Here is a 20270-nt window from a genome sequence, read left to right as displayed (position 1 = left end):
GGACTTGTTAGAAATGTAGACTCAGGCCCCACTGCAGAACTAATGAATCAGAGTCTGAGCTTCAACAATATTACCACATGATTGGCATGCACATTAAGTTTGAGAAGCCCCTGGTCTAGAGCTCACATTAAATCCAATCCTGATAATATCAAATAAGAAACATTTCAGATTTTAATGTTTAAACATTGGCACATGTTTCACTTACTTTCATTTTCTTACTTGTACTTAAGGAAAATCACTATCTCTTTGAAAATAAAAATAATATATAAAATTTGGTTTGGGAACCAAGTGCTGAAATTTAATGATGTGTTACAGCGCAACAATAGGCAAAATTGTATTCATGATCTGATGTCTGGAAATATTACCTTCTTTACACATAAAAAAATAACTGCCTCATTTTGATAATTTTCATGAAGTAATAGATTTCTGACCACAACTTGCAATAACCTCTCTCCAGTAAATACACTATATGTGTGGAGAGTGTTTTTTCCCCAAAGTAAAAGCTTAATTGTATATAATTTTTGCCATATTTATTATTTTTCAGTTATTTTGAAGCAATAGTAGAAACATCTTTCATCAAAAATTAGAGTTTAGAAATGCAGAGAGGATTATTTCGAGGCAGATTTGCAGAATTAACATTGAAAAATTTTCTTACACCTTGTGTTTCAATGTCATTGTTCATTATACCTCTTTTCTTTAGACAACTATCTATGTGGATAATAATAACAGGGCACATTTTAGGGTTGTGAAGATCAGAGTTTTATATGGAAAAACCTAGAAGAGTGCCTGGGCACATGGTATGTTTTATATTAAGTGACTGCATCAACCCCATCCTTCCCCTTTACTTACTTGTGTTCTTCCCTTTCCTCATCAGTGTTATTATAGTCCATAGCAGCTAAGGATAGAGAAATTTAATTATCCATTGTATAAAATCAAGGGGCAGACTGGGCTCAGTACCAGTCTCAGCACTTTTTTTTTTTTTCCTCCAGTCAGAGGAGAATACTATAAAGTGGAGCTATGGAGAACTAGAAAATAGTGTCCAGGGGTAGGTGGCAAGGTTCAAATAGGGAGTGATTAATTGGTTGGAGTCTGTGATGGGTAATAGTTGTTCATGTTACTTACTGGCTTTCATTCCTTTATGGGGGGGGCAGGGGCAAAGGGAGAGGGAGAGAGAGAATCTTAAGCAGGCTCTATGCCCAGAATGGAGCCTCACACGGGGCTCAATCTCACGACCCTGAATCATGACCTGAGCCAAAATCAAGGGTTGGATGCTTAACCAACTGAGCTACCCAGGCACCTCCTAGCTTTTATTCCTATTGGTCATATGGTAATGATTCTTGTTGGCAGGGGTCATGTGACTTATTTAGGTCATTGACTTGTGAGTAGAAATTTTGTGTGTCATTAGTTGCCTATACAAGATCCTCCAAAACTCTTTCCCTCTGGCGCAGTGACTGGTTTTAGGGTGATGGCTGCTCTAACAGCTTGGGTTCCTGTGGGACTGAAATGCAGAGCACCCCTGGTTGATATGTAGCATGAGTAAGAAATAGACCTTAGGTATTTTAAGCTCCTGAGATTTGGGGGATGTTTATTATTGCCGTGAAATGTAGCTTGTCCTAAAACAGATTCTTCTTGATGGATTTTGAGAACTGAAAAGTCATACAATAGGATAGCAAGTATGGAAGGGGGAAGGGAGATGCCAAAAACTCTGATGCTAGGAGACAAGAACTAAAGAGAGTCATCAGCAGTGTGTGAAAATTTAATATCAGTACTGGGGACACAAAGTGAAGGGAGGGGTTGGGGTCTCTCTCTGCCCCTCCTCTTTCCCTGTCCATCAAAAGAGTGATACACTATAAAAAGTATCTAAAACTAGTTGTATACACTGTGAAACGTGTTTGTTCTCCTTGTCAGTGTGAAAATAGTAATTTAAAAATCAATGTAAAAAATAAATACCTAGGAACACCGGGATTTAGGAAAAAGAACCATATTGGAGGGCTTTAAGAGTGTTCGCTACCACAGAAATAATGTTTCCCCATTCCCTCCCCATCGCACATGTTCACATCCCCACCATGCTTTCATGCCCATATGTACACATACGCATCAGATTTTTATCAACTCCACTGTGACAACAGGTCATTACTCCCCTTGAAATATCACCTTCCCAATGAGGACTATCTGGATTCTGTATTTAAAATTGCAACCCTTCTCCTTCCTTTCCCCCCAACTCTTGATCTCCTAACCAGTTGTGCTCCCTTCCTCCATAGTACTTAGCATTTTCTATAGTTTACTTAATATGTTTGCTGTTATTGTCTGTCTCTGCTGCACTAGAATGCAAGCACCACAAAGAAAGAAAATTGTTGTCTCTTTCATTCACTGAGAATAGACAGTGATATATAAGAGTATTTGTTGAATTGTAGTATCTTCATGAAGGAAAAAACAGGAAAACAGTCTGAATATGGATAGCTGCCTTGGTGTTCTGAGAAGAGAGATTAAATCTGATGCAACTTTATGATCTCAACTACATTTTAAACCACAGCTTGTTTCTCTTGCTCTCATTCCCTAGCTTTTAAAATAGCTCCAGTCAAGCAGAATTAAGCTTCTTTGTGAAATTTTCAATGTCATATTTAAAGACTGAATTTAGAAGGTAGCATACAGAGTGGGAAATGTCATGGAATTTAGAGACAAGCCACTTCATTGTCACCTATTAGGTGTGACTTTGGGCAAGTTACTTAGCCATGAAGTCTACATTTTCCTATATGTAAAATTAGAATAAAACATACTGGGGCATTTATTGGGTGGGCTAAATACACACAAAGTTATGTGAAAATACTTAGTACACAGTAGGTACTGGTTTATATCTATTTCTGTCTCCTTCCCTCTCCTTACCATAAAATAACTTTTATTAAATTTTTATTTAATGTTATTTAATGTATTTTCAACTTAACACTAATTTTGGTTTCCATTGGCCCTTGATGAAGATTATTTTAGTAATCTATGGTAAGCTAAACTTCCACCAATATGTATGAAGAACCCATTTTATATAGCATTCACTGGGGCATGGATTTTGGGGGATTGTTGGGAAGGTCTGAGTTTCTCTTGTGTAATTTACACGAAAGATGTTTTGTGTTCATCTTGTTGTTTCAAAGATACCACCAATGCTATCTTCATTGGTTGGCATTTTAGGCTGTAAGGCTGGGAAAAATCAATTTCTTCCTTTTTCGCATTAAGAAATTAAGTCATCTGTCTGGTAAGTGTCAGAGTAAAGGATAAGAATGTAAATTGACCTCTTGTCCAGTGTTCTTTCTACCATATTGTACTTTCATCTAAATAAAATACAAAGTTTAGGGTGTCGGGTGTCAGTCGGTTGAGTGTCCAGCTCTTGATTTCAGCTCAGGTCATGATCTCAGTGTCGTGACATCGAATGTGCGCTTTGTGCTCAGTGGGGAGTCTGCTTCTCCCTGTCCTTCTGCTACCCCACCCCAGCTCATGCTTACGTGCATGCATGCTCTATCTCTCTCAAATAAATAAATCTTTAAGGAAAACAAATGAAATACAAAGTTTGATGGGTTTTGTTATTAATATGGTATTGTTGTAACAAACTTTTATCGCGTGTTTTTTACTTTTAAATAGGTAATACATGCACAAGATAGTAAAGGTTGTACATAAAAGTAAATCTCCATGAGCTCTGCCCCCAGCCACAACAGGCCTCCACTACTCAATGCAGATATTCCACATATTCTTCTGTTATTTTACCCAAATGTAAACTTTTATGTACTTTGCTTTTTTCACTTAAAAATGTGAAAATAATGTTTGTAAATGATACGTATTTGCTTCTCATAGCTCCATGACCACCTCTGGTTACTCCCAGCCGACATCATGAACAAGTGCTTATTTAGCATTATGTCAGGCAATATTCTAAGCTCTGGGAGCAGAGGAGTGAACAAGATATAAGAAAACCACTTGTCTTCACAGAGTTTACCTTCCTAGTTTGTGGTTAGCGATATGATAGGGGTACAAATAATGGCCTCTGTGATAGACCCAAAGAGGGAGAAATGAATTTCTTCAAACATAATCAGAGGAAGTTTTAAGAGAAAAGTGGAAATTTTTCTGGATTTTAAGTGATGGATTGCAATTCAATGGGAAGAACTGGGAAGAAAGAGCACTCCAACACAAATGTATTGGAATTACAATTTTTTGGTTTTCATCTTATGTATCTATTGTTTTGCATGGTAGCACTTGAGCTTCTACATTTAAGGTTCCCATTTGCTTGACATTTTGAGAAATTGATTTTTTTTTTGGAAATGGCTTATTTGCCAAATAAAATTGCTTATTTGTCTTAGAAATCAATTTCTGCTCATCGTCTAATTCTTTTTTTTCCGAATTTGTTTACTTGAACTTCTATAGAAATGAGGATTTTAATGGATGATTTTTATCTAAATATTTGGACTTTTTTTATATAGGTTCCAAAGTTTTTTTCTTTGTTTTACTTTTTTCTGATATGTGTATGTTATATTATTTGATTCAGTGTCACTATGTGCTTAGAGCAGAGGCTCTCAATCTTGGCTGCATGATACAGTCATGTATCATGAGAGAGAGCTTAAAACATGCTGATACTTGGGCCCCACCGGGGTTTAGGGTGTGGCCTGAGTACTAGGATTTTCAGAAGTTCCTCAAGTGATTCTACTTTGCAGCCAAGCTGAAGAAACCCTTGGCTAAAGTATTTCGGAGGTAACTGAAACATGCTGTGTGCTTCTGAAAAGTAGGTAACCATGGCTCATTTGAGTGGTGTGATCAGTCTGTCCTCTCATGTCTCTCACTAAGAATAGAGTGAAATGATTAGAATTGGGATGGTAGAAATTAAATAAGGCATATAAATGGATAGACTAAATTTAAGGCCTTTAAATTCCTGTGTGGTGGGGGAAGAGTTAACAGTTCTCATTTTGAGCTTTATACTAATCAGAGTAGTTTGGCTCATTAGTTAAGTCAGAAATTAACAATCTGCTTTTAGAGCCTGTAGCAATTACTAACTTATTGTCAGTATAGTTAGGCAGACATTGTCTCACACTCTTGTTGACTTTGTCACCTACTTTAAATGTAATACGTACTGTGTTACCATAAGAGGATCTTTGTTTACTCCAGTAACAAGATGTTGGACAAGGACTTGTAAACCCAAATAGGTACCTCCCTGAGGTATCAGAAAGCTTTCAGAAAGAAATCACACTGAACTTTAGACCACTCCTCTCTTTTATTCTGTAAAGTAATCCAGTCTATTTCCAGCTTGGAATTGGGAGCTGAGATCAGGCTAGGGATGTTTACTGTGATTTCTCTGTTTGGTTTGAAGTATTGTGATTTCCCACAATATGCCCATATCTTGCAGCTTGTACTGCAGCTGGGTTGCCAATTTTTTTTTTTTTTAACATCTATATAGCATATTAGCAGAGTGTCTGAAAATAGTGGGGCTTTGTGAATAGTATGAACAACTGGACAGAATGGGGTTCAAAGCCTAGGTTTTCTATTTTATAGACTGTTACCTTGGCTTATTTAACTTATTTAGCCTTAATTTCTACATCTGGAAAATTGCAGAAATGATATCTAAATTCCAGGTTTGTTAATGAGCTAAGATATTTTAGATTCTTAACAGTGCCTGCCCACAGTTGGTCTGTAATAAATAATAGTTTCCTATCTTTCAGATTGAATTATTCTAGGTAATTATTCTACTAAAAATGGTACCTGAGAACAAACTAAGTTCTAAATTTTCTTTAATAATGAATCTTATTATTAATAATGACTATTGGATGTGATGTATATAAGAGTCATATTTTATGTAGCTGAATTTCTGATAAACCTAATAATCTCCTGGTAAAGGTATTGATACCATACCTTTGTTTATCATAATAGGTTTTATAATTTTTCATTGTGTTTAGATACATTTTACAAGAACTCAAAGATTCTTACATTGTGAATGGAGAAATTAGAAAACTGATAATATAGACTGGGAAGTATAGTATAGGCAGGGCATGAATACCTAGGTTCATACATACACAGTGAAAATACAGGTGTAATATAGGCCATGCTGCGGTGTAGCCAAATCAAATTAGTTCATTAAAAAATGTTTATAGCATTCCTCTGTGTGCCCAAATAAGCTCGTTGTAATAACAAAATTTTTTCATTTTTTAAGGCACAATTCAAATGTGGTCTGCTTTATGAGGTCGTCACCTTCCTCCCCGCCGACTGCTGCCCCCCTCCTTAATGAGAAATCCCTTTTCTCTGTATTCCTCTGGTATGTGATCTCTGTCCTGGCACCTACTTCACTGTTTCATAAGAAAAGTAATGCTGCACCTACGTGTCAGACATTGGGTTGAAGGTTGTGTGGAGTCCTAGTTAAGGGCACTGACTTTGACATCAGAGAGATGTTAATTTTAATTTGTCACTTGTTGTGTAAAGATTTGTCCTTTCTGAGATCAGTTTACTTAACAGTAAGACAAGGATAAAAGCTTCTACCTCATGGTTTTGTTGAAAGATTAAGTGGCTTAAGTGGCCCACTATAGTAAGTGTTCAATAGATGGTTATTGGTGTATGGCATGTTATTTGTTGTGTGTAAATATGATATATGACTGAAATAAAATCTCCTACACTGTGCACTTTTTAGGACAGGGAACTATCACTTGGCATTTTGCGTAAGGTTTAATAAGTTAGCAAATATTTGTTGATAGAATACATTAACTTTCACCTTCACTTGACTTTTAAAAAGAACAGAAATATTTCATAGAAGTTGTCTTCTAAATGAGTTTGTTTTAAAAATCCCTACAGGTACTTTCTCATCCTATAACTTCAGTGTCCTGAAATCTGAGGATTCCACCAAGATAATATGATAGGAACTTTCAGTGACTTGGAGCCATATCCTACTTAGACTAATGCAGTCCTTCCAGATTTCCTGAGAGCTTGGTACAACAGCACTCGCTGTAACAGGCACAGGCAATAATGCCATCTTTGCCTCAAGAAAGAGGTAAGCGGATTGACGTAGTCACATCATTATAGATCATCACTGAGAATTTTTTCTAAGAATCAAAGATCAATTGAGGAGTCTTAAAGAACCAGAATTTATAGTTTTACTTTTTTTTTTGTGGTGGGGGGGCATCTGTGTTCTCTGCTATGGAATTTTTGTTATTTTAGTGATATTTGATTGGTTTACATTTCTTTTAAAGTCATTCAGGGACCCTCTCCCCTGGATCTGAGTACAGAATTGCCTTATCAAAGCACAATGAAAAGAAAAGTCCGAAAGAAGAAAAAGAAGGGAACCATTACAGCAAATGTTGCCGGGACAAAGTTTGAAATTGGTGGGTCTCCTCAGAATCATGAGGTTTTCCTCACTGTTGGAAAGACTAAATTCAGGGAGATATCTTTTGTGTAATTGATTTTTAAATGCCTTCTATAAATTGTTCTTTTTTATGAGATATTTAACATGTTAATAAACAAAAACATCAATGTAAACTAAAAGCTTTAGCTACTAATGGGATGGTATTATATATATGTGCTTTTGGTTAATACTTATTTTTTAAATCAAGTATGAAGTAAACATTAAACAGATTAAAATGTTAGATGTAAAATTAAAAAAGTACAAAATTTGAGATTTTTATTAAACAATGACTGACTTCAGGAAGAGAGTAGAAACACATTTCTCTCTGTGTTTTAAAAAATTGTTTTGATGATGCTGTTGCTTTTTATTAATGAAATTCCAGTTTTTATGTATAAGTAGTATCTGTGGTATAGCGAATAGATAAGAAGAATAATTGTTTTAAATTAAGATGCACTTGCCCAGTATTGCAGAACTCTTAACAAATACCAGAAGTACTCAACTGATCTTCCTCTTAGCCATTTTGCTTTAAGAGAGTTAGGGAAAATCAGATGAACTTCAAGGATGTTAATTATTCTTACCCTTATTCATCTTTGAGAGTCTTATTTCCATTTACAGTAATTCACCAAAGTTCTTGAGCAATCAGTGGAATACTTCACTGGAATTGAGGTGCCCTGATACTCTATTCCAGCAAGTGGTCCTCAGAGGCGGGGACTTGAACAAGTTAGCATGGGAGGGTGAGATGTGAAAGATTCAGGGTTTATTTGCAGCATGTTTTCTAGAAACAAGAGTAAGGTGACCATTGTTAAAGTGATTGATGGTTGGTGTTACCTTATCCTCTTACTTACTTTTAAGGTTCTGGTGGGGTTCATAAGGAACCTTGATCTACAGGAGAGTGTTTCAGTTCACTTCCCTCTCACTTTCCCAGGAAGTTTTCCCAGGGCTGAAGTTGCCTTAGCATTCTTTATACTGATTCCTACCTCCTTGCTGAACCTGCGCCGTGGTGTTTAACAGAATTCCTGGCTCAGTCCTTGGATCAGGGACTGTTGGGAGAATACAGAGCCAAGTATAGGGAAGAGAAAGAGAGAATTGGCCATGTGTCAAGGAGAAAGTGCTACCTTGCTTTTCCCTTATTTAAGCAAGTGATATGCAACAGCTTACTTCTTATAATTTAATTCCTGCTCTCTTGGCAGTTTGAATTACATAATGAAAATACACTTAAGCCATAGTCAGCACACCTGTGTTTTTGCCCTGGTGTTGCCTGTTTCTTGTAGAATACTTTGCTGTAGTTTTAATAGTAATATTTTTATAACCATTGACCAAACATTTCCGCAGGCAGTACCTCATTTAATCTTCCAAATAACCCTGTAAAATAGGCTGCATTACCCCCTTCCTCTCTTTTCCCTGCCTTTCCTCACTCTAATAGTGAGGTGAATTTGAAGTGGCATATAGCCATAAGAAAATAAACATGGAAAAATAAAGATAGTAAAATAAGATGAATCTTGTGGCTGGCAAGAATCCAAAATACATACCATGAGACCCTCTATAGTTAGAGATGGACACGAATTTGACTCAGAGCTTCCTAGCAACCAAAGCAAACATTAAATCATAATGAGGTATAGGATGCACAGTGCCCAGAAGATAAAATTGTACTCGTTATTCAAAGGACATATGACTTCTGTATTCCTGAGTCTTGAGAGAAATTTCTCTAATAGTTTCTTATGAAGACATGTTGTGGAATAATGAAGTACATTCTCTCAGTAGTTTTATAATTATTACATTATGAAATTCCACATTATTTTTTATACATCCTTTATAGCAAAGTTGAAGAAACAAGTCCAGAGTTAGCAACTTATCCAAGTTCACACAGATGGCAAAAGTGGAACTTGAACCTGAATTCATTTGTTTTCAAATTCAGTTTTCTTTTTACTATATCATATTGCCCAAATAAAATGTGAATTGGAATTTAAAATGAGAAACACAAATGTTTCTTCTGTATCTAAAATTCAGAGAGTTGCATGGATTCCTATTTTTAAAACTCCTGAACAGCCTCTGAAAGCTCTGTGGGTCAAGGCAAAAGATCATAGGACAAATTGTGAGGAATGTATTTTTGATAATTTTTATTAAATGCCGACGAGAAAGATCAGAGAGGGGGGTATGTAAGTATGCAAAGGGAAACGTGAGGAAATGGTTCATATGGTTATCTCTATTTTACCAATGAGGCATTTGGTTTGGTAGAAATTCAGTATGGAGGCAAGTATTTCACCCCCTTTTTAAAAGAGAGCTCCTAAAATATCAGCATTTAAAGGCGTGGAGTTAGGCTTTAGCTGTCAACAACTTTCTATTTGGAACTGACGCATTAAACGGATTTCTTTTCTGTGCAGTGGAGGATGATATCCTTAAAAGATTCCAATTGATTTCTAAAATTTCAGTTCAAATAAAAATTTGATTAAATAGCTTACCTGAAAAAAGTGACATTTTAATACCCGGCATTGTATTTTCTTTGAAGTTCAACTTTGTCAGCCCTTCAAGCTTTGAATTTCATAATAAAAGAGATTTATATATGACTGACCTTACAGATTTGCTTTTGTGAATCTAAGGAAAGAATGGATCTTTTCCACTATTGTTATATAACCCGAATGTTCCCAGCCTCACTGGTTCATGCACACATTCATAACCACATTGTAGTCGCTCATTATACTCCCTCCCTCTGTAACTGCCACCGGTTCCCTTTCTCTCTTTAAGGTCTTCTCGGTTATTTCTGAGCAGCCCCAGACAACATCTCTCCTGAACTCAGGAACAGGTCTGTCTTGAGCTGCTATTCTGGCCTCATTATTTTTTTTCTGCTTATGAGTGAGGTAAAGCAGTCTTCCAGGCTGGGTGGCTATGGCCGTTGTCCTTCCTGTGAGCCCTTTCTAGGTGGCACGGCAGGTCCCGAGCCCTCAGATCACCAAAGCTGCATGGTGGTCTGGGGCAGACAAGAGAATAGCCCTTCCCCCAACTCTTGCTTTGTACATTGTCACCTGGACCTTCAGAACAGCCCCAAGTTTTCCCAAGCCTCTCACGGAAAATGGCAACTTCAGCTCAGCATTCCTCCCCAACCCCAGCATCACACACCTCCAATCACTGTTCTCTTCTTTTATGCCTGTGTTCTAGGAACCATTGCATAGAAAGTCCTTTCTTTCTCCTCAGCCAAAAAGCCATCAAGAGTCTCTAGGACTTGAGACTGACAAGTGTCTGCTCATCACTTTTATACTTGAGCCAAGTAAATTCAGACAGTTGATCCCCTCTTACCATTTCTCCTCATATATAGGGTACACAGTAAAAGGAAAACATTTAAAAATAAAACATTGAAGTGCTGCTATATAGTTACACCTTTCTATTAAGACTCATATGATCTCACTGATCTGAGGAATTCTTAATCTCAGGAAACAAACTGAGGGTTGCTGGAGTGGTGGGGGGGTGGGAGGTGGGAGGGATGGGGTGGCTGGGTGATAGACATTGGGGAGGGTATGTGCTACGGTGAGCGCTGTGAATTGTGTCAGACTGTTGAATCACAGACCTGTACCTCTGAAACAAATAATACATCATATGTTAAAAAAAAAAAAAGATAGGAAGGGAAAAATGAAGGGGGGAAATCGGAGGGGGAGACGAACCATGAGAGACTATGGACTCTGAGAAACAAACTGAGGGTTCTAGAGGGGAGGCGGGTGGGGGGATGGGTTAGCCTTGTGATGGGTATTAAAGAGGGCACGTTCTGCATGGAGCACTGGGTCTGATACGCAAACCATGAATCATGGAACACATCAAAAAATAATGGTGATTAACATAACGTAATAATAAAAACATAAAAAAATACTAATGATGTAATGTATGGTGATTAACATAACACAATAAAATAAAATAAATATTTTATAAAAAAAAGACTCAGAATTCTGTTGGAAACCAAAATTTATCCTAAATATTTTGCTTATCTTTATTCCAAACTTGAAATTCATTGGAAGACAAATGTTAGTATGTTAATCAGAGGGGAGCATATAAATAGTTTGTACTGAAAAACAAGCTTTCTTCCAAGCATAAATTTTTTCAGTAGAATTAAAGGGTTAGGAGCAGATAGGAGGGCCAGTTTCCAGATCTCTATTGTGAATTCTGCTTCATTATTTCATTTCCTGAGTCAACATAGCTGACTTGGTTTTAACTGCTAAAAATAATTTGAACTGGGGAGGTGGAAAGTATAGGATAGGTCTAATGATCAGGAACTATTTTTCCCTTTTCCCTTTTAGCCCAAGGTCACAAAAAAAGCCATGAAGTACATTTTCCTGAGTAGAGGTGTTGTCTCAGCTGTGTGTATGTTTTCAATGTGCCATGAATAATCACTGAACTCTTTAGCAGTGTTGTGTACCTGCTAAATCTCAGAGGGTTGAATCCAAGGATTTTGAGTGCAACTTAAAAACAGTTCTCAGTTACTGTGAGTATAATTTGGCCCTAGATAAATTGTTGTAACTAAAAATAAGGGTATGCTGTAACTAATGGATATTTTGCAAATGAAATACTGTGAGATAAAATTTAAGTATATCAAAAATGTTTCCACAACGAATATATTTCAGTAGTATTTTAATTTTCATTTCACTTAATCATTTATTTGCAGTTCGTTTAGTAATAGATGAAATGGGATTTATGAAAACTCCAGATGAGGATGAAACAAGTAACCTTATATGGTGTGATTCTGCGGTTCAGCAGGAGAAGATTGCAGAGCTGCAAAATTACCAGGTGGGGATTAATCATGACCAATTATTGGTTTTAGGAGAGTTATATGAATTCCATTGTAATTTTACTTAGATAGGGTTCTTAATGCGTGGACATATTAAATTTCAGTTCTAACTTACCTAAATAGTGTGTTTTGTTGCTGTCCAGTTGTGCTTTGCATAAAAGCCTGAATTCCTTCCAATCTAACTTTTAACCTCTTTCCATCTTTAAGGAAGAATTAACAGGAGAAAACGCTTCCTACATGGGTGCTTTGCATTATGCTTAAAGACGAGTGACATGGAGTAGATTGCACAGAGAGATCAGGAAGTGGAAATACCTTGCAATGTCTGCTATGTGTAATCTGGCTTCATTTATTTTTAGAATGTCAAACAAACATATTAAAAAAGAGACGTCAAACTAAAAAGCCAAATACACAGAATTTTAGACAGTCGACATTTTGTATAGTTTGTCAGTGTAGAACGTAATACAAAATTGACTATAGGAAACAAACAAGGCCATTTTCGCCAGTATTTCTACAATGCTTATCTGTATGAATATAGTAAATATAGAATACTAGAAATAATTTGGACATTGAATCACCAGTTATTCAACACAGAAAATTGTAACTTTAATATCTGTGTAAACGCCATTTTTTAATTTCTTAAAAAATTTGCAATTTTATTCTTTGATTATTGTAGATTCTTTAATTCTATAAAGTCATTATAAGTCATTTAATTTTAAATGTTTTACATTAATAGTTTTTTTAAAACATTAAACTCAGAGGATGGATGTAACTCTATTATAGTATAAATGAATATATTCATTAAGTCCATGAGAATATTAATATTTACCTTTATATTTTCCAGAGGATCAACCATTTTCCAGGAATGGGGGAGATCTGTCGAAAGGATTTCTTAGCAAGAAATATGACCAAGTAATCTTCATCTTCTTATAATAGAGAAGACCTTCTCAAAGTTTGTTTTGAATATTATAGTGTATCCTTCACCAGGTTACATTGATTTGAAATGATATTTTGATGGAAGAGATAGAATTTTAGAGCTAGCAGGTCTTAGAAGTTTCCTGGTTCTTCCTTCATTTTTCAGAGGAGGTAACTTGAATCAGAGAAATGAGTATCTTGCACAAGTCAAACAAATAGTTAATAGCAGAGCTGGAGCAGAATCCTGGTCTCCAGAATCTCAGGCTTCTTTTTTACTGCAATTTAGCAACATAATACACTGTGTGTGTATGTGTAGTTCATATCCTGGTTATTGAGCATCTGTATGTTATTGAGCATCTAATGTGTGCCAGACACTATAGTAGGTGCATTTGTGCACTTACTTACACATAGACACGTGTGTCTGTCCCTACCCAGGGATATACATGTATATATATTTATCTCTGAGACCAGTATTTGGAGTAACAATCTGCTTTTATGGGAAAAACTGTTCACAGTTTCTCAAGTGTTATACCAAATGAACTGCAGAAATTTTATGCAATTTATATTTCTGTGGATTAGGTTTTTTTTTTTTTAGTTTAAGGAAGTTGAGTGATAATTTGAGAAAGTTTTTAAAAAAGAAAACTCAAACAGAGAAAGTTTAGTAAACTTGGTATGCAACTGACTATTTATAGGCATCATGTGAAAGTTTATACACCCACTCACTCAACGAATATTTTTTGTGTGTCTACTATAGACTAGAGACTGCTAACAAGCAAACAAGACAAAGAAGGCCTGGTCCCTGACTAGAACTCAAATTTTAGTAAGGGAGAAAGAGTGATACATATAATACAGTTTGATGGTACCACATTAGGGGAGAGTCATTGTATGGCTGTGACAAGGATGATGACAGAGGTCATTTCTAGGAGGGCCCAGATGGTTTTCTGGAGAATTCGAATGCAAAATGGATATCGAAAAGTGTATAGGAGTTCACCCTTTGAGAAGAAGGCAACGAGACTATAGGCAAAGACAACAGTGGGAGAAACTATATGGAGACTTAAACCAATATGATATGTTTGGGGAACTACTAAGCAGTTTCTGTGGTTTTATAGGGCGCCAGGAGGCTCAGTGTAAGATGATGCTGCAGATAAATGTGAAGGCCAGGCTGGGTACACCATGTTACTATGTTTTATTCAATCATTTAATCATTGATTCTTTAATCTCTTTAACTATGCAGCAAATATTTCTGTTTATCCTGAGAGAAATGAGAACTTTTTTAATGGGTTTAAGCAGAGAAATGTTGTTTTTGATACTCTTGGTGGGCCTGTAGATAATGGATTCAAAGAAGGTAGAAAGGAAGGAGGAAGCCCTGAAGGAGGTGATTGTCAACATCTGATAAACCAAAGGAGAGGTAGTGGGAATGGGGTAGAGAAAATACATCTGGAAAATAGGGAAGAGATAGAATTGACAGGATTGGGAAGCTGCTGTGATGTGAGACTCAAAGGGGAGGCGGAGAGCAGTGTCCCAAGATCGTGTAGGTGGGGCAATTTAGTAACACAGGGTTATAGGAAGAACAGCCTTCAGAGGAAAGGGAATTCCCTCTGTAAAGTTTTGGACATGTGTTTCGTTGAAGTCATTTACTTTCATCTAACATATTTATTAAATATCTATTATATGCTGCGCAGTGCACTAGGCTTTGGGCACATGAGGTGATCAAAATCAGATTTTTGGCTTTTACAACTTTGGGTTGCAGCTGTGATAAGTGCAGTGAAGTAGAGGTACATAGTTGTAAATCAGTGCACAGTGAAGGACTTCTGGCTGAGGGAGGCATTGGAGAGTTTCCCTGAGGATGTGATGTGGAAGCCTAAATATGAATGCTGAGTAGGAGTTTATCGATGAAAATGGTAGAGAACAGCTTTCTGGGCAGGAAGAATAGTATGGTCTGAGGTCATAATGCTGGAAGACAGCAGGAATAGTCAGGATACTGAAACAAAGCCGGGTGTAGCTGGAGCAGAGACATTGATGGGCATGGGAGAGATTAGCTGAATGATGATGGTTGGGATCATAGTCCTTATCCTAAATTCCACGGGAAAGGAGGGGTGGGGGTGAAGCTGGTAAAATGGCCATATTTGCATTTTGAAAAGATCATTCTACCTGCTTTGTAGAGAACAGAAGTCGGTATGGCTGGGAGAGGCAAGAGGGTTAAATGTAGACCCATTAGTAGCTATTACAAATAGGCAATTTCTCATTTTTATAGAATCCTTGGAATTTTCCTTAAGGAAAAAGGAATCTTCTATTAGATGGAAAGTTATGACCTATTTATATAAAAACAGAATTAACTAAATTACATGTTTAATATCATTTAGTAAATCCATGACAGCTATGAGCAGAAATTATTCCATATTTCCAAATTCCTAAGACTGCATGTCTGTTTTGAAGCTATACACTTTTACATCAAATGATTTGTGCTAGATTGCTAAATGGAATAAAGTATTTCTCTTGAATATATGCATGCTTGGATTTTTTTCCAAATATATATGTGAAAGAATGGTATCATTCATAAATACTCTATGTGGTTAGTTTAAAATATATTATTTTAATTAAAACTTTAAATTGATCTAATTTCATATCATTGTTAAAAATATAATAAATACATTTAAAGGTATTGGACACAAAAACAAGGACATTAGCATTGTTACTGTGTTTCCTTTAGCTCTGTGTATATGTGTGTATGTGTGTTTTCCAAACCAGTCAATGTTATCCTATTTTGTATTGAGATTATTTAGCTTATTGGCTTATTCTGGATTTGACAGGTAGAGTTGGTAATTGCTTCCCTTCTCATGGGGTAGAGAAGAAATATAACTTTCTTATAGGTGGAAAGATAACTTTCTTACAGGGTTTTCTTGAAAGAGCACTTGAAATATGATATATTTGGTGGAAATATAACTTTCTTACAGGGTTTTCTTGAAAGAGCACTTGAAATATGATAACCATAGGAACCTACAGTTGTGGAGGCCAGGTGGCTTATATATTCCATACCCTAGTTTTAGAATTTAGGCCCTACCTCTGTGCATCCCATGTACTGTGGTCCCATTTTAGATTTTACCAATCTCATCTGGAGACAATATCTCCTTATCTATAAAAGACTTGCATACGTTTATTAAAAGGACCTTTTTTTGAAATAATCAGATTTTCTTTAATAGATAATATTTTAAAATATTTCTTCTAATTTCTTCATTTTTATTGGGAATCAATATGTACAAAATGGTTAATATTTGGGATTAATCAAAAGTAAACATTTTATGCCTAGTTTTATCCTTAAGTTATGTATCAAATAGGCAGCCTGATTAGTAGCAAACATAAAAATATCAGGACATACATTGTAGCCATAAAACCACACGTATGGGGATATGTAGCTCATGTTAAAACAAAACAAAACAAAATTTCTAGTATACTCAGAGGCTCACATCGTTTTCTCAGAAAAGTAGTTAAACTTCAAAAACAGTGTAGTAAAAGTTGATCAAAACTGCTCCTTATGGGTGCCTCAGAGGACTTAAAATTATAAAGAAGCAGCATGAATGGTACCTGGCAGTGAACAATTTCCTGCTACCCACCCTCTCATCCCAGAGGCAGAGTTAATGACTATTTCCGTATGTTACCTTGCCATGTATGTCTTTATTGCACTTACTACATTGTATTTAATAGCCTATATGTAAATTCCTTAGGGTAGAGACCATATTAATTTATATTAATATCTCTAGTGCCTAGCATATAGTATATACTTGAATGATCTATCAGTATATTAATTAGTACATAGAACAGAGAATCTTGTCTGAATTTTTCACTGATATATCCCCTGTGTCCAGAATAATGCCTAGCACATAGGAGGTACTTTATAGACCTTTGTTGAATGAATCAGTAAATGAAGAACTGGTGGGAATTTAAATCCTTGCGATGTCAGTACCACAAAGAAAATTTGGAAAAGTTTGAATAGAAATTACTTTTCATATTATCTCTAATTTACAGAATGATCAAGTCCCGGCCTCTGGATTATACCTTTGTTCCTCGAACATGGATCTTTCCTGCTGAATATACGCAATTCCAGAACTACATGAAAGAATTGAAGAAAAAAAGAAAGCAGAAAACTTTTATAGTAAAACCAGCTAATGGTGCAATGGGTCATGGGTAGGTATTTTTCACCCAGAACATATAAAAGTTTTAAAAAAAATTGGGCAAAAAGAATAAATGTGAGCATTCACTCATGGTTGAATACGAAAAAAATAATAAAATGGGTCTCTATTGCTTTTTTGGAACTAAATATTTATTGAGCCATTTTACCCTGTCCCACAGGCTTCAGTTATTGAATTTAAAGATTAAATCAGTTGAAAGACTTTAGTAGGAGACAACAAAACAGAAAAAAAAAAGATGTTTTCTAATTTTTTCTTAAATATAAAATTTGTATTTATAATAATTTTAGAGTAAGCTTGGAGGGTAAAATTAAGTTGATATGGTAGAGCTAAATTGACTTGGAGAAAAAAAATGGTAAGGTAGTTACTCTTTCAATAGCTAGAAATTTAAAGCAAGGTAAGTATATCCCCTTTGCTTTACATATAAGTTTTTTTTCTTTATGGAGCCATGGTGATTGAATTGAGAATGAGTAAAACACATTTTAAGCTAAAGTACCACAAACTAGTCTAGTGTTAGCTGAACATAGATTACACAACTTAGTATTCCTGTGTCCTTTTGCTTTCTAATGTTCATTTTCTGCAATGTACGTTTTCAGAGAAAATGTGGCTGAGGCTGCTTTTATTTTTTTATTTTTAAAGATTTTATTTATATATTTGTCAGAGAGAGAGAGAGAGAGAGAGGGCGTACAAGCAGGGGAAGTGGCAGGCAGATGGAGGAGCAGGTCCCTGCTGAGTAAGGGCCTGATGCGGGACTTGATCCCAGGACCCCAGGATCATGACCTGAGCCAAAGGCAGACACTTAACTGACTGAGCAACCCAGACGTCCCGAGACTGCTTTTAATAAAAACACGTATGTTATTTTAATCTTTTGATTTATCATTTTATCATTACATATTGTCCTTGTCTCATAACAATTTTTCTCTTAAAGTCTATTTTGTGTAATACTAGTTTACCACTCCAGTTCTCTTTTTGTTACTTTTGGCATGGAATATCTTTTCCATTTGTTCACTTTCAGGTTATTTGAATCTTTGAATCTAAAGTGAATCTCTTGTAGACAATGTGTGATTGGACCATGGTTTGTTTTTTTTTTTTTCATTCTGCCAGTGCTTGTCTTAGTTGGAGAGTTAATCCATTTGTAATTATTGATAAGGAAAGACTTACTTCAGCCATTTTGCTATTTGTTTTCCATGTCTTAATATAGTTTTCATTCCTCAATTCCTCCTTTTCTACTCTCTTGTATTTAGATATTAGATATTTCTTGTATTTAGATATTAGATAAAATTAGATATTTTCTTATGTGCCAATTTTCTTTTACTATATATTTGAGTTTTTAAAAAATTTTATTAATTATTATTTTTTTCAGGAATAGAATTTATTGACTCGTCACTTACATACAACACCCAGTGCTCATCATAACAAGTGCCGTCCTTAATACCCATCATCCGTTTAGCTCATCCCCCACCCACCTCCCTCCATCAACCCTCAGTTTGTCCTCTATTGTTAAGAGTCTCTTATGGTTTGCCTCCCCCTCTCTTCTTCTCTCTTTCTTTTCTACTTCACACATGTTCATCTCTTTTGTTTCCTAAATTCCCATATGAGTGAAATCATAAGGTATTTGTCTTTCTCTGACTGACTTATTTCATTTAACGTAATACACTCTAGCTCTATTCACTTCCCTGCAAATGGCAAGATTTCATTCTTTTTGATGGCTGAGTAATTTTCCATCGCATATATATACACCACATCTTCTTTATCCATTCATCAGTCGGTGGACACTTGGGCTCTTTCCACAGTTTGCTATTGTTGATGATCCTGCTATAAAAAATCAGGGTGCATGTACCCCTTTGAATCTGTATAGGAGTTTTTTTTATTTTTAATGGTTTCCCTGGGATTATAATGAACACCTCAATTTATAATAATCTTGTTTAGATTAATATCAACTTAGTTTCAATAGTAAAACAAAAACAAAAACCTCACCTTGCTTCTATATAGCTCTGTCCCTCTTTATATTATTATTGTTACAAATTACATTTTCATACATTGTGTACCCATCAACATAGATTTATAATTATTGTTTAATGCAGTTGTATTTTAAATAATATAGGAAAAAAGCATAGTTACAAATCTAAACTACATTAATAGTGACTTTCATATTTATTTATGTAGTCACCTTTACCTGGTGTTTTTTATTTCTTTGTGTGGATTTGAGTTACTCTCTAGTGTCCTTTCATTTCAGTCAGAAGAATACTCTTTAGCATTTCTTATAGGCCAACTATACTAGCAACAAACTATCAGTTTTTAACTGGGAATATCTTAATTTCTCCTTCAGTTTTGAATACTTTTGCCAGATATACAATTATGGGCTAGCAGGTTTTGTTTTGTTTTTTTCCTCTGTCTTTCTGTCAACACTTTGAATATACCATCTCACTGCCTTTGGTCTCCATTGTTTCTGATGAGAAATCAGCTATTTATCTTATTGAGGATCCATAGGGTGTGATAAGTAGCTTTCAAGATTGTCTTGGCTCTTGACAGTTTTAGCATATTATGTCAGTGTGGATCTCTTTGAATTTATCCTACTTGGAGTTCATTGAGTTCTTTGGATATATAGTTAATGTTTTTCATCAAATTGGAAAGTTTTCAGCCATTAATTCTTCAAATATTCTTTCTGTCCCTTTCTCTCTCTCCTCTCCTTTTGAGATTCCCATTATGTGTATGTTGGTATTCTTAATGGTGTCCCACAGGACTCTTAAGCTCTGTTCATTTTTCTTCATTCTTTTTTCTTTCTGTTCCTCAGACTAGTCATTCTCAATTGACCTACCTTCAAGTTCATTAATTTTTTTTCTGACTTCTTAAATCTTCTGTTTAGCCTCTCTAATGAATTTTTTGTTGCAGTTATTGTATTTTTAACTCCAGAATTTCAGTTTGGGTCCCTCCACTCTTCTTAAAAACAACAACAACAACAACAACAATAACAAAAACTTCTATCTCTATTGATGTTCTCTATTTGGGGAGACATCATTTTCATGGTTTCCTTCAGTTCTCTCCATATGGT

General features: G+C 35.6%; 1 protein-coding gene across 13 annotated transcripts in view; it reads left to right on the top strand.

The window, feature by feature from the left end:
* Window positions 1–20270, top strand: part of TTLL7 (tubulin tyrosine ligase like 7) — a 151443-nt gene that overhangs the window by 48753 nt on the left and 82420 nt on the right. For 7 of the 13 annotated variants that reach the window (XR_003516795.2, XR_004820044.1, XM_027575216.2 and 4 more), the window contains 5 exons: window positions 6808–7003; window positions 7203–7334; window positions 12000–12121; window positions 12964–13031; window positions 17058–17216. Coding sequence is in view for 11 of the 13 variants with exons in the window: in XM_027575216.2 (XP_027431017.1) it covers window positions 6979–7003; window positions 7203–7334; window positions 12000–12121; window positions 12964–13031; window positions 17058–17216 (506 nt within the window). In the remaining 2 variants the exon portion in view is untranslated. Of the gene's footprint in view, window positions 1–6175; window positions 6278–6807; window positions 7004–7200; window positions 7335–11634; window positions 11820–11999; window positions 12122–12963; window positions 13032–17057; window positions 17217–20270 lie in introns of those variants that run through there. The other 6 variants (XM_027575217.2, XM_027575225.2, XM_027575235.2 and 3 more) reach the window with 3 other exon arrangements.

Source organism: Zalophus californianus, chromosome 4 (assembly GCF_009762305.2).
Source record: "Zalophus californianus isolate mZalCal1 chromosome 4, mZalCal1.pri.v2, whole genome shotgun sequence".
In the NCBI taxonomy this organism is placed as follows: Eukaryota; Metazoa; Chordata; class Mammalia; order Carnivora; family Otariidae; genus Zalophus; species Zalophus californianus.
Note: the sequence above shows the minus strand (reverse complement) of the source record. Positions and strands in the feature narration are given on the sequence as shown.